At 38.7% G+C, this 13,743-nt stretch overlaps 1 protein-coding gene across 2 annotated transcripts in view; it reads left to right on the forward strand.

Moving 5' to 3' along the window:
* The first annotated feature begins 446 nt into the window (after positions 1-446).
* LOC124875959 (copine-9-like) overlaps positions 447-13,743 on the forward strand; it is a 195,269-nt gene continuing 181,972 nt past the window's right edge. Inside the window, exons 1-3 of one of the 2 annotated variants that reach the window (XM_047378411.1) lie at positions 447-825; positions 912-1,036; positions 5,702-5,742. In XM_047378411.1, the coding sequence (XP_047234367.1) occupies positions 957-1,036; positions 5,702-5,742 (121 nt within the window). In that variant the 5' untranslated portion in view covers positions 447-825; positions 912-956. Of the gene's footprint in view, positions 1,037-5,701; positions 5,743-13,743 lie in introns of both variants that reach the window. The other variant, XM_047378403.1, reaches the window with a different exon arrangement.

A 13,743-nucleotide genomic window follows, 5' to 3' on the forward strand; every position in this document is an offset into this window, starting at 1 on the left:
GGTGTAAATTACAGCCATGACAAAAACAGCATGTACTGTCCATCCATCCATAATCCTGTCAGGGTAGTTGTGTCAGAATAGAAAACAGGAAATAAAGCAGCCTCCTTCTGTGCTGGTACCCAGCAATGTGAAATGCTACAGAAGGTAAAGAACAAACTTTCTTTTAGTGGTGTATGCCTAATATTGTTGCACGAGTTCGGTTTTCTGCAAATATTTTTTTTTCACACGGTCTCACATCAAAGCAGACTAAGCTTTCCCTGTGTTAGGTCACAATTATTTTTTTTTAGCTAAATACCAGAACGATAGGAGATTTGTAGATTTTTGCATTATTGGTTAGGGTTTCATTTGCACACTGCAACTGCTACAGTGCAGAATAAGCAAATTAGATTTTGACACAGAAGGGAAATCCCTCAGTAGATGATGACAGACACAGAGGGGAGAGATGGAAAAGGTCAAGTGAGTGTTTGAGTAAACACAGAAAATAAGTTACTGCTAGATGTGGTTCACAACTATACCGACCATCAACTTTGAGGTGTAATCAGCATAAGGAAGGCGTTTTAACGTGTGGAAAAAAAGGACACAAACGCGCCTGGAAATGAGAAACGAGGTGCACCTCGCCGTTGCTTCTGCAAGCCACCGGCGGGCGGCGCTCTCCTCCTTCCGAGCCAGCGCTGGGACAGACCCCGGGAGCGCAGCGTGGCCGCACATGACAGAGGGCTGAATGAACTTTAAATCTGCCTCCCAACTTTCAGCCTGTCTCCTCCTGTCGGTCTCCCCCACCCCAGCGCAACCCCCTCTTTCTCTCCCTCCTCCGCTGCACCGCAGGTGAAAACCCAGAGGCAGATCTCAGCCATGGATTTACTGCGATCACGATCCGAGTGCTGAACCGTCACATCTTTCCATTCGTCCAGATTTCCAGGCGGTTTCGCGGATGATCATTAGCACCGTGAGGCGAGATGATGGCTTCAATAGGGGAGTTCGACCCTCTGAACACCAGAGTTCCTGCAACTAAAATAGAAGTTACAGTATCCTGCAGGTGAGAGCAAATGTATTATTATCATAGAAGTCTGCTGTTGTTCTACCTATCTATCTATCTATCTATCTATCTACCTATCTATCTATCTATCTATCTATCTATCTATCTATCTATCTATCTATCTATCTATCTATCTATCTATCTATCTATCTATCTATCTATCTATCTATCTATCTATCTATCTATCTATCTATCTATCTATCTATCTATCTATCTATCTATCTATCTATCTATCTATCTATCTATCTATCTATCTATCTATCTATTTCCAGCTGCCTACTGTATGAACATCAAAGTGATTCAAAACCTTTTACTTTCTTCATCATATTGCATGGAGTCTGGCCGCTGAGTGGATTCCCACTGCTCTCCACAGCATCAGGCTGATCACTGAAAATATTGCCAATGTAATTTGGTCCACAATTATCTCAGATTTGGGATTATCGAGTAAAAAAAAAAATCAGCACTTGATTTCCTGCTTCAGTTGAAGGGTTGGAAGACTGAATGACAGACTGATCGATCTGTAAAACTCAGCGGGGGTTTTTTTTTTTTTTCCTGCCAGCCTGCTTGCCTGCCCAGTGGTGTGCTCACTGTCTTTCCAGCTTGCTCCTGAATTATGAATTGCTGCTGCTCCTGTGGAGAATCCTCCTGAGATTGATGAGATTGGAGATGGCCAGACACCTGAGGTAGATGGCCCCGGCCTGGAAGCCTAAACGGAGCTCCAAATAAGAGAACATTTCCGATTAGATTTTGCTGTGTTTGACACTGGGGTTTTCTCTACAGTGTGTATGTTAAATGCCTGGCTGTATTTCCCCTTCTTTACTTTCCAAGCACGAAATAACCAATGTGTGTTATATGATCAAGAATATGATATCAGGAAAGTAGTTCTTTGCTCTGAGAAGCAGATATGAAGTCATAATATATATCTGCCATTATAAGTGTATTTTTCCCAGTTGCAGATTTCATCTGCTTTTGCTTTTTTTGTCAGACTTAAATGTTTCAGATCAACAAATTAATTTTAATATCACACAAATACAAAAAGCAGTTTTCAAATTAAGATATAATTTCTTAGGGGATAAAACTATCCAAACTTACTTTTAAAAAGCAATTCCTCCTCATTTTAATAACTGGTCGTGCCATCTTTGTTGTGCCATAACCTGCAATGAGTCTTTTCCATCTCTGTGGAGATATTTTGGGCCACTCTTCTTTGTAGAATTGTTTTAATTCAGACACATTGGATTGTTATTGAGCAAGAATGTGCTATTTAGGGTCATGCCACAGCATTTAAATCAGATTAAAGTCTGGACTTTGACTAGGCCACTCCTAAACCATTATTTCAGCTCTTGCTGGTGTGCTTTGAATTATTGACCTGCTGTGTAACCAAAATAAGCTGGATTTTAAGATCCCAAACTGATGGCTGGAAATTCTCCTTAAGGATTTCCCGGTTAAAAACAGAATTTGGGGTTCCACTAAATTACGTGAGGTTGTCCAGGTTCTGATGGACCAAATCTGTCCCAAAGCATCACACTACCACCATCATGTTTGTTGTCAGTATGAAGAAACACTTGGTGTGTTTTTTCGCCATCTTTTGAAAACTGCATTTTTGTTTTTACTCTGGTTGTGTGATCTTAACATTTATGTGTTGATCTGAAACATTTAGGAGTAAAAAAAAATCAAAAACACAAAAACAATCTGTAAGCAGGCAAATAACTTTTTTTTCGAGCGATATTTTTCAATTAATCTCTTTCAAACAGCCCTAAATATATTCTTCACAACCACAGTTTTATCCATATTTCAAATTGATGTCAGTGACCACGCTACTATTGCTACTGCAAGGAATTTGTAGAAAAGATTAACAATGATGCCTTGTGGTTATAAATATTAAAGAGGACATACAAATATTTCTCACTGTTAATATAATAGTTTTTTTATATGCACAGAATGAAGTTTTATTTAGAATTCACAACACCCACTGTCATTTCTTTCTAATTTCAAGAACAATTGAGATCAGTGTGATGTCAAATCAAAATAAACAACACAGATCTTTGCATTTTCATAATTCTGCAAAAGCTAAAACCAGTCATCACCTAGAAATATAGCAGGTATTAAGCTACGCTCATGCACTGTGAAATATATACAAGAACCTCTGGTAAAGATAAGATTCTGTTTTAATGAACACTTTAATGCGTCTTGTTACTTGCGCACATCTCTCAGGACCAGTAATGAGAACTTCCTCAATGCTCACTGTAGTAATTTCCAGACAGAGTGTTAGAAGTGCATTAACACCTCGAAGTTTTAAACATCAGAAAACCAGCCAGTTGAGATCATTTGATGCCATGCTTTATAAAGACGGTGGCTAATTTTATTGTAGGTGGGAAGCCAAGTTTCTTTTGTCACCCACATCCCCCATTACTGTAAAAAGGGCAGTACAACTAGAGCACATTCAAAGTAATGAAGAGTTTAATTAAAGATGTTTAAAAAAATGAACGTACATTTTTTAAAAGTCTTTCCGACCCAGCAGAAAGCAAACCTATCTGGTTTTTGTAGTATTGTTCTATTCATTTTATTTAAAAAAATATCTGACAAAGGTCATTTTTATTTTTCATACTGCAGCTGTTAAAACCCATATAACGTAAGACCCCTAATGGACGTCACTTGTAAAAAGTTAATAGTATAAATAACTGCAGTTTCTTTTGAACGCTATTTTTTCATGTCAAACAGTGATGGCTGATGCAATGAAAAGGACTTAAAATTCCTCAAAATAGCTTTGGATTCCCCAGGATTCGGAACATTGCTAAGATGATTAAACTACAAACATTGTGAACAAAATGTCTCCTATTTCAGTTCTGAGGTTTGATGTACAAGGCAGAATAAAACTGATCTGGTCTTTACCACGTTCCTAAATTATTTAAATCTGGCCTGAAGTGTACAAAAACCCCAAATGATTCCACGGAGGCATTTGTTTCTGCATTGACCTCTTAGGGTCATAACACAGCGTTTTTGTCAGGTTCATCTAGACTTTGACTGGGCCATTGAAATTCTTTAGACCTGCTGCTGTGACCAAGCTACAGCCAAGCTTTAGCTTTCAGATAGATTTCTGCACATTTGATTCTGGAATACTTTGGTATACAGAGGTGTTCATGTTTGATGCTGTGACTGCAAGGTACCCCAGTCCTTTGGCTTTAAAAATAAACCCAGAACATTACCCCTCCTTCACCATGCTTGACAATTTGAGTAACATGTTTTTGCTCAAATACTGTTTGGCTTACACCAAGCATGCTGCTGTCCATCCATCCATCCGTCTGTCCGTCCATCCATCCATTGTCTTCCACCTTTCTAAGATTGGGTGACAAGGAAACAGGTCCACGAGTAAAAACCCGACAATCGTCTTCCCAGCAACATTCTCGAGCTCATTTTGAGAGATCCTAGGAATACCCAGACATGAAGGGAAATGAAATCCCTCCAGCTCGTTCTGGGTCTGCCCCGGGTCACCTCCTTTTGGTATATGTCCAGAAAACCTTTTAAAGAGGTTCCCAGAAGACATCCTGATCAGATACTTAAACCACATCAATCGAGTCCTTTCGACGGCTCTATGTCAAGCTGGATGAAAAGCTACTCACCTTATGTGTAAGGCTAAATCCAGACTTCCTGCTAGGGAAGCTTGTTTCACTTGTCTGTATCCAGGATTGTATTTCTTTTCAGAAAAAAGACGCTTTCCTCTGGCAACCAAGCCAAACAAGCCATGCTTGTTGGGTGATTTATTTCCGATTTTTATTAAGTTATTGAGTTCTTTGCCATTTCTCTGAGAAGAAAAAATGTACTATATAAGCATATAACGGGGTTGTCAAAATGAGGAATATTTTGATATAATCAATACTAAATGTTGAAGTCTTTGTAGATACTCCTTTGTGTCAAAACTGATATAAACTGAAGCATTTTCATCTCCCCAAGTGGACACACAACTTTACACAGTGGAACTGCAAACACAGCCTCCACCCTCCCCTGCAGAGGCTTTCCTGAACTATCATAATTGAGGATCAAAACAGCAAGCGGCTACTGAAAGTTTAAAATCTGTTAACATGGCAAGCACCTCTGGACAAGAGCCTTGGTTATTCATCTGTAGTTCAAAGGGCCAAGCCAAATCCCGGGCAAAGACATTTTCAGAGTTGTTCTGCCTATGAGGGAGCTGAACAGGAAAAGCCGAAAGATGCCTAGATGGAACTTTTACTTTTGTTTTAAATCATGTATGTGTTTAAATGCAACCAAATTGCAGAATTCATTGGAGTTAAACTGGTGCTAAGGTTCTTTTTATTCAAGCTTTTTGGTTTCAATACAGTTAACTCCACTGCATGATTGGCATTCACTTGCTTTGTGCTAAGGGACAAAGCCAATTTCATCACCTCCTTCCTGAGTGTATTATTGGGCCTTCATGATAGCCACGTTTTATTTTGTTCAATACTGCACTCATTTCATGGAAACACATTACATATTCTTTTTGATGGTTGGTTTCACTCATTTTGTGTCATTTTGTGGAAACATTTAAATGCGCTCATGAGTTCACTTTGGATGCTTAGCTATATGCAATACTGAAACTGTTAATAGATGAATCCATTGTCAGAACACAGTGAAGAACTTCCCATTTTTACTTTGTTTTGTGTTTGTTTACAGGAGTCTGCTGGATGTAGATACGTTCTCCAAGTCAGATCCTGGTATGTTTGAACCTTTTTACTCTCTAAAATGCTTGTTTTAATTTTCTATGTTTGCAGATCTTTTACCCTATAAACTAATAGGCTCAATTGTTCACCTTAGATGTGTCTGGATAAAACATTATGAATGGTTCTCCTCTCCCTAGTGAATCACAGACTTTTAAACAACCCCAGAGGTCAGCTTTTCATTAGGTGAGACAGTAGAAAATCCCAAATTTGGGGCAAGATATAAAAAATGTCAGGATGTAAAGCTTGATGGGCCTTAGTATGTAGGGCAGAACACAAATGAGCCAGGACTCAAACCTGAATTAAAGAGGCACTTGAGCAGAGATGTTTCTTTCATACAGGGCTGAACACCTGCAGTTATCCAACTGATATTAAACATTTGAACAAACAATTAAGTAGGCAATGCTGGACACAGAGTTCAAATGAAAACATACACTAATGCCCCTTTTCCACTAGTAATGGTTATGTGGAATTGTTACTATTTTTCATACTTGCTTTATGTGGTTCTAACCGTGCCAACCTTTGGAAAAACGTGAGGTCAGTCACTGATTGGGTAGGAGGCTGCGTCACTAGTCATAGCGCATTTCAATTTCTAATATTTTCCAGTGTTAAATTGTTTTATGCGGGGCTTATTGTGTATATGAGCACTTTTATAGCAAGCTAGCATTAGATAGCGTTATCTTATCCTCCTCTAGTTCGTATTCTTCTGTTTGATAAGGCATGGCTTCCCTCTCTTTTCTGTACTTATCCACAGTGCTTCAGTTCTCGCTGCCCAGAACCTTCTCTGGCCCTTTTCTGTCACTCTGAGTCTGACTACAGCTATAAACAGAGCAGCAGTCCAGGCTGTTGTTGTGTTTTTTGTGTCGTTATCACATCAGTTCGGACCGTGGGGCCGCCTTTCTAACAATCTAACTCTAATTCTATCTAATCTAATTCTAACCCTGTTAAACTGACCCAACACTGATAGATTAGGTACTAATGGAAAAGGGGCATAAGCATCAGCATAAGTGCTCAATTTTGGGCTTCGATTTGATGTATCTGAACTGTTGTTTTATCGGGGTTACCATATAATACAACATGAATAAAAAAAAACAACTAGATGAACAAATTTGAATTTTTTGTTAATTTTCTTCACAATTATACGAGCAGATTCAAAAAACTTATAAATCCTCAGTAATATTTAATTAATGATACCCAGTAAACAACACCTAAACCACAGGCTTTTTGTAATTATTAAGAAGCTTCTGGCACATTGCTTACTGGATAGTGGACCACTCTTGTTGGGAGAATCTGTTGATGTCGTGTTGAGGACTTGGTTGAAAAATTGTGCATTTCTAAACAGTTGGATCAGGGATTTGGGAAGATAATTCCAGAAGCTTATTGTTAGCTCATTTTATCCATTCTAAAACTAGTTTGGATGAGTTTTTTTATTTCCTTTTTTTTTCTTTTAAATTTTGGATCAGTATCCTGTTGGAACACCCAATTTTGTCTAAGTTCCCACCATCTAGCTATTAAGTTAATGAAAAATTGAAGAACTTAAATAGTAGTCATAGTTCTATGTTATTCTGACCAATGACTGTATGGCTCACCACCCAGGGACAATTCTGTTGGGTTGCAGACACAAAGGATGTTTCTCATGTTTATTTGCATGTGCAATTATTGTGACTGGTTAATGATGCTGAAGTTGGTAGCAGATTCACAGTTTCTGATTCAGAGTTAAGCAATATGGCTTTTTGCACTCTTTTTTCTGTTTCCAGATCAAAATCTGAAAAATGCTGAACATAGATGATTTTACACTGAATGGAGCTTCTTTAAAACATGGTTTGAGATTCGTGAAAGCACTCCAGTTTTACTGCTGTTTTGCATTAAAACTGGAGAGATAATGTGTGAAATTTGCAGAAATATAATTTGAGATGAACCTCTCTATATTAGGATTCTCAGGAGCCAGACACTCCAGGGTTTTATCTGATTTAAGAATAGACTTTAAGTGTACTTTCAGGACCAGCTTCTACACAGCTAAGTAATGCTGCTTACTCTGAAAATAAAAGGATAATACATTTTTTATCATTTTGAACATATAAGCTCCTCGACTTATTTTTTTTGTCTTACACTGGTAAAAGTTGAGTTTGCCGTTCTGCTGTTGTCCAATAACTGACAATAATGCGTAACCATACTGGTTTTCATCATCAAGAGATTCAGCCAGTCGATTCAGTGGGTTAAACTCCAGCTTCCTCCCCTGTTACTTGTTAATGTTACTTTTGGCAAGGCCCTTAACCCCACATTTTCTACCGATCTGCATCTCGATGTGAGACAGTGTATGGTGGGGGAAATCTAGCGTAAAGCGTTAGTCGGTCTGACTAGAAAAGTGCTATATAAAATTCAGTCCAATTATAATGCATACAGATACTTGCTTTCATCACTGTTGCTTACAAAAAATTCAGGCACTCATTAATCTGCTGCCTGTATTCAGTGGAATTAGCTTTATAATCCATCAGTGTGGCAGTCTGCAGCTGTGTTTCAACTAATTTATTCACAAAAATAATAAAAATGATGGACTTAAGAACTTGTTTAAGGATCGCTGTTGTGTTCAATATCAGTTAATTTAGAAATAATGATTTACAGGTCCTTCTCAAAATATTAGCATATTGTGATAAAGTTCATTATTTTCCATAATGTAATGATAAAAATTTAACATTCATATATTTTAGATTCATTGCACACTAACTGAAATATTTCAGGTCTTTTATTGTCTTAATACGGATGATTTTGGCATACAGCTCATGAAAACCCAAAATTCCTATCTCACAAAATTAGCATATTTCATCCGACCAATAAAAGAAAAGTGTTTTTAATACAAAATAACCATTAAGCACTTGCTCTGTGCTTAATGGTTATTTTAAACTCAAAACTCTGAAGAGAAAAGTGAAAACAGAATGCTGTGTTTTTTTTAGGGAAATTTGGTAATTCTGCGCATCTCAGTGGTTCTTTTCTGAATAAAGCCATGTGCATATAAATGCAGATGATGATCGGATTGATTGATTGAGTGTGTGCCCATGCATCTGATTATTTTTTAGTTTTTAGTCCAAATACATTTAAATCCAATTGTGAAATTTTGTGCATGTAAACATAGCTACTGTTTATCAGAAAAAGTCAGATTTGGACCCCAATGAGTCTTTCCACTGTAAAAAGATTTTTACTTATTCCTTAATTTAATTTGTTTGTTGTGGATCAGGCTAAGTGGTGAGAGGGGGGGTCTGATCTTGAAGATTTTCTCCTAAAAAGTTTTAAAATATATACTGTAGTTGGCTGAATTTTGGGCCCACCTTTATTTTTAGGTAAGAAGACACCAAGAGCTGTGTACAGAAAGTCACAGGGAGGGGATATTCTCTGTACCTGCCAATCTAAATGGCTTTATTTCAAGTTTTATGTGTTTATCCCTTTTAGCCTCTTGACATCAAAGCTTTCAGCTGACTAAATAAAGCCCAGCGGCATCTGCGCAAATAAGTAGTGCTCTCAGCCCAAAGGGTGCAAATTTGCTCAGAGAAACGATGCACAGGAATCAGACAGACAGTCGAGATTGAGTTGAGTTTCACAAATCACAGCTGGAGAGCACAGCTGTTAAAACCCTTGGTCTTGAGGCTTGGCTGATAATGTGTGTGACGGATCACAGATGTGAGGTCTGCCTGAGGAGCTACTGGGCTCCAACAAGTACAGACAGGAAGAAGTGATGCACCCGTTTCATAGTCAGTAGAACTTCAGCAGATGTGAGGTTTTGCTGGTTGTTCTCTCCAGTACAATAATGCGATTCAGTTGGAAGACTTCACAAAGTCTGAGTTAACAGACCTCACAGGCTGAGACAAACAGTTTAATCCTTTTTTAGACAATAAAATGTATTAAATTAAATTCAAATTCAATTCAAAAATACTTTATTAATCCCAAAGGGAAATTTAAAAAATTCTAAATCTGAAATTAGATTTGTGGCTGAGTCCTCTGATTTATGACCTGCTGAACTGGTTTTAGAAAATTACGATTTTACTGTAAGAACTAAATGAAACAGCATTAAAAACAATTGTTCTAATCCTCTACACAATCTCTATTGTGTGAGGAAAGGATCTGGGTGAGAGCAGAGTCTCTCTAAAATGGGACTCATTCAAATCAGAGCCAAAATTATTTGGACTTCATGTTTTGTAGTGTCTTTGTTGTGTTTTATTAGCAATAAGGCCATATAGCATGGTTAGCATGCTATATGGCTGTCTTAGTCGTCTGATAAATTACAAATTTTTATCTAACAAATAAGGCGGAACAATATAAGTACATAACACACGGTAAGGTCAGACAAAAGACCAATATAATTAAAGAAGTAAAACAGATCCTTATCTTATAAAATACCCTTTTAATATTTCAGTTAGATCTTTTGCTGAGATGCTTGCTAAGCACATTCCACAGCTAACTAGACTTAGACAACCCCCTAATGAGTTTTCATTTAAATAAGGTGAAAGCCTAACATCTGTTCTGAGTAAAGAGGGTGGAAAACAAATGTACACCCTACTTTTTTATCTGTAAAAAAATAATTTTTTGTCATAAGCAAAATCATGTACTATTTTGCGTTGGACTGTCACAAAGCATTTCAATAGAATACACAGAAAGGAGTGGGCAAGATGGCGCCTGTGTTTGGCCACGCCACTGCCGCTGCTCGTCTCCTTTGCAAGTTTTTATGTACTGTTACAGCAATATTTGTGGTTATATCAGCACGATTTTCACCTGGATATGTTTCTGCTCTACTGTTCTATGATCGTAGCTCTCTTTTTGGTATAAAGGAGTCTATGGAATCTCTTTTTGGTGATTGGGGAAAGTACAATCAAACTTTTCCTCCTTTTGTTGTTTTGCCCGACTCACCTGAGTACGTGTTCCTGTTTCGGGCACCTGGGAGGAAACGCAGGAAACGTGGCTCCAGGTCCGGCGTCCAGGTAAAATGCAGACATGCTTTACGACTATTTAGTCCCGGTCCCTACCAAGGTGTCAGGTGGATGCGGTGGATTCCTCTCCTCGATGTGTGTTGCGGTGGCACACCCCCACCGCTGTCATCTGTCAGCAGCTGATGCTCAGGAGCCAGTGAAATGCTGGGATTGCGACTGGTGGGATGCTCCGGGGACGTGCTTTCCCGTATCCACGGCAGCCATACAACAGCTGTTTTCCCGACCCAGCTGGAGACTGCGTGACAGTGCCGCGTGCCTTCGACTGATCCAGCTGTCCTGTTGATGCGAAGATTGTGACGTCATCATCGCCTCGCATTGGTTTTCTAAATGTCCGTTCAGTTGCAAATAAATCATTTTTATTGAATGCATTTTTTAGCAGACGAGACCTTGATTTCTTGTTTTCTTACGGAGACTTGGCAGAGAGAAGGGGAGTTCTCTGTCCTGATGGATGCTCAGTCTTCGGGTTACCCCGGCCCTCGCGCCGTGGAGGGGTCTTGCGGTGGTATTCAGAGACAGTTTCACCTGTAAGATGATGAATATGCAGTCCTTTTCTACGTTTGAATTCATGATGGTCAAAGTGGGCTCCAAAGACTCTTGCCACTGTGTGCTGGTCTATCGCCCTCCTGGCCATGCAGCTGTCTTTTAAAAGGATTTTAGTGACTTTTTATCCTCGATAATTAAGTTGGATAATGTTGTATTAATTGGTGATTTTAATATTCATATTGATAATAGTGCTTCTAGTGAAGCATTGGAATTTTTAACATTGACTGAAACGTTTAATTTTGTGCAACATGTCTCTGGTCCCACCCACCAAAAAGGCCATACCCGTGATTTAGTTTTTTCTCTTGGCCTAAATATTGCCAATCTATCTGTGGAGGATGTCCTTATAAGTGATCATTGTTGTGTTTTGTTTGATGTATTTTTTTCTCCAGATCCTAAGCCTACTTTAATTAGGTTGCAGAGGCGTATTATCTCTGACAATTCAGCTACTAGGTTTTATTCTATATTTGATCCAAAATTGTTTGTGGAATGTCATGATGTGGACAGTTTCCTTCTTACCTTTAACAGTCATTGTGAGGCCATTTTGGATCAAGTTGCTCCTGTTAGATCTAATTTGGTGACTAGGAAGACCATACGCCCTTGGATCAATGACACCATTCGGGAGCTAAAACGTTTATGAACAATTTATTGTATTCTTAGAAAATTTTGAGATTTTTGACCATTTTCAATCTGGTTTCCGTAAGCACCATTCTACGGAAACTGCCCTGATCAAAGTTTCAAGTGACATTATGATGGCTGCGGATGCTGGGAAATGCACTGTTTTGGTCTTGCTGGACCTCTCTTCAGCATTTGACACTGTAGTTCATGAAATCCTGTTGAGAAGATTGTGTGATCTGGTTGGTCTAACAGGATCTGTACTAGCATGGTTCTCATCTTATTTGTCCGGTGGGAGCTTTAGTGTCTCGGCTAATCAGTTTATTTCTGACTCTGCAGATTTGGTGTGCGGAGTGCCCCAGGGTTCTGTGTTGGGACCTATTCTATTTTTGTTATATGTTCTTCCCCTGGGTAATATTTTCCAAGAGTTTGTTGATGTCTCCTATCATCTTTATGCAGATGATATCTAGCTATATTGCTCCTTTAAGCCCACTGAGATTCATAAACTGGACTCTTTAAAGAACTGCCTTGTGAAAATTAAACAGTGGCTTGGCGATAATTCTCTGCAGTTAAACTCCGATAAGACTGAGGTGCTGGTGATTGCTCCAGACGATGTCGTTCCTGGAATCAACCAGTATTTGGGTGACTTGAGCTTGTCTGCTAAACCAAGCCTAAGAAATCTGGGTGTGATTTTTGATAGAGAGTTGTCACTTGAGCATCATTCAAAGCAGCTCACTAAGAACTGTTTTTTCCAGCTCAGGAATATTTCAAAACTAAGAAGATTTGTTTCCAAAGATAATCTTGAGCTGATCATTCATGCTTTTGTGTCTTCTCATTTAGACTATTGTAATAGCCTTTTTTCTTGTCTTAACAAAAAGAAGCTGTCTCGTCTGCAGCAGGTCCAAAATGCGGCGGCTAGGGTGCTGACTCGCACCAATAGAAGGGCTCATATTACCCCCAATGTTAAAATCTCTCCATTGGCTTCCAGTGGTTTTTCGCTTTAATTTCAAAATCCTGGTTCTGACTTTTAGAGCTCTCCATGGTCAGGCTCCCCGATACATTAGAGCCCTGTTGTGTCCGTATATCCCTTCTCGAAGGCTAAGGTCATTGGATCAGAATCTTCTTAAGGTCTCTTACACCCGTTATAAGACTAGGGGAGATCATTCCTTCCAGGCCGTTGCGCCAAAGCTTTGGAACGATCTCCCGCTCTCGTTACGTTCTCTTGATTCTGTGGAAGTTTTTAAGAGCAAACTTAAAACGTATCTTTTTGCAAATCTTTTTAACAGTTCCAGTTCGTTGGATGTAGTTATGCTACTATAGGCTTGTGACTATTATATTTACCACTACCCTCATAGTGATGGTTTTTATTACGTTTTTTGTGCCTTTATTGTTTTATCTTAATGTATAATTTTGCACTTCTGTAAAGCACCTTGTGACATTTAATTTCTGTGAAAGGCGCTATATAAATAAACTTTTACTTACTTACTTACTTACTTACACAGAAAACAAATGTAAAGACGTTGGAATACCATTGCTAGGCACTTTATCTGAATCTAAATGTGTCCTGTCTCATGTATTGCAGTTTTCATTTTAATTGGTGCAATTTTATTGTAATTCTACACTTCCTGACAAGCTTTCATCTGATAATATACCCAACAGGCTCCTAACAATTGTTAAAACTGAGCTAATCTCTTTCTGGAACTACCACTTAACACATCCTCTCTATTATAATGGGTTGAAATCCGCTGTTTGGGTGTTTTTGACTGCACTCAGAAATATGTCACAGGTGGTTTCCCAAGTCAAACCAGTTAACTGATTTATTTTCCATGTACAGCTGCTCCCTCTGTCAGGTCTGTCCAGCTTCCTG

Source organism: Girardinichthys multiradiatus, chromosome 1, assembly GCF_021462225.1.
Source record: "Girardinichthys multiradiatus isolate DD_20200921_A chromosome 1, DD_fGirMul_XY1, whole genome shotgun sequence".
Taxonomy (NCBI): Eukaryota; Metazoa; Chordata; class Actinopteri; order Cyprinodontiformes; family Goodeidae; genus Girardinichthys; species Girardinichthys multiradiatus.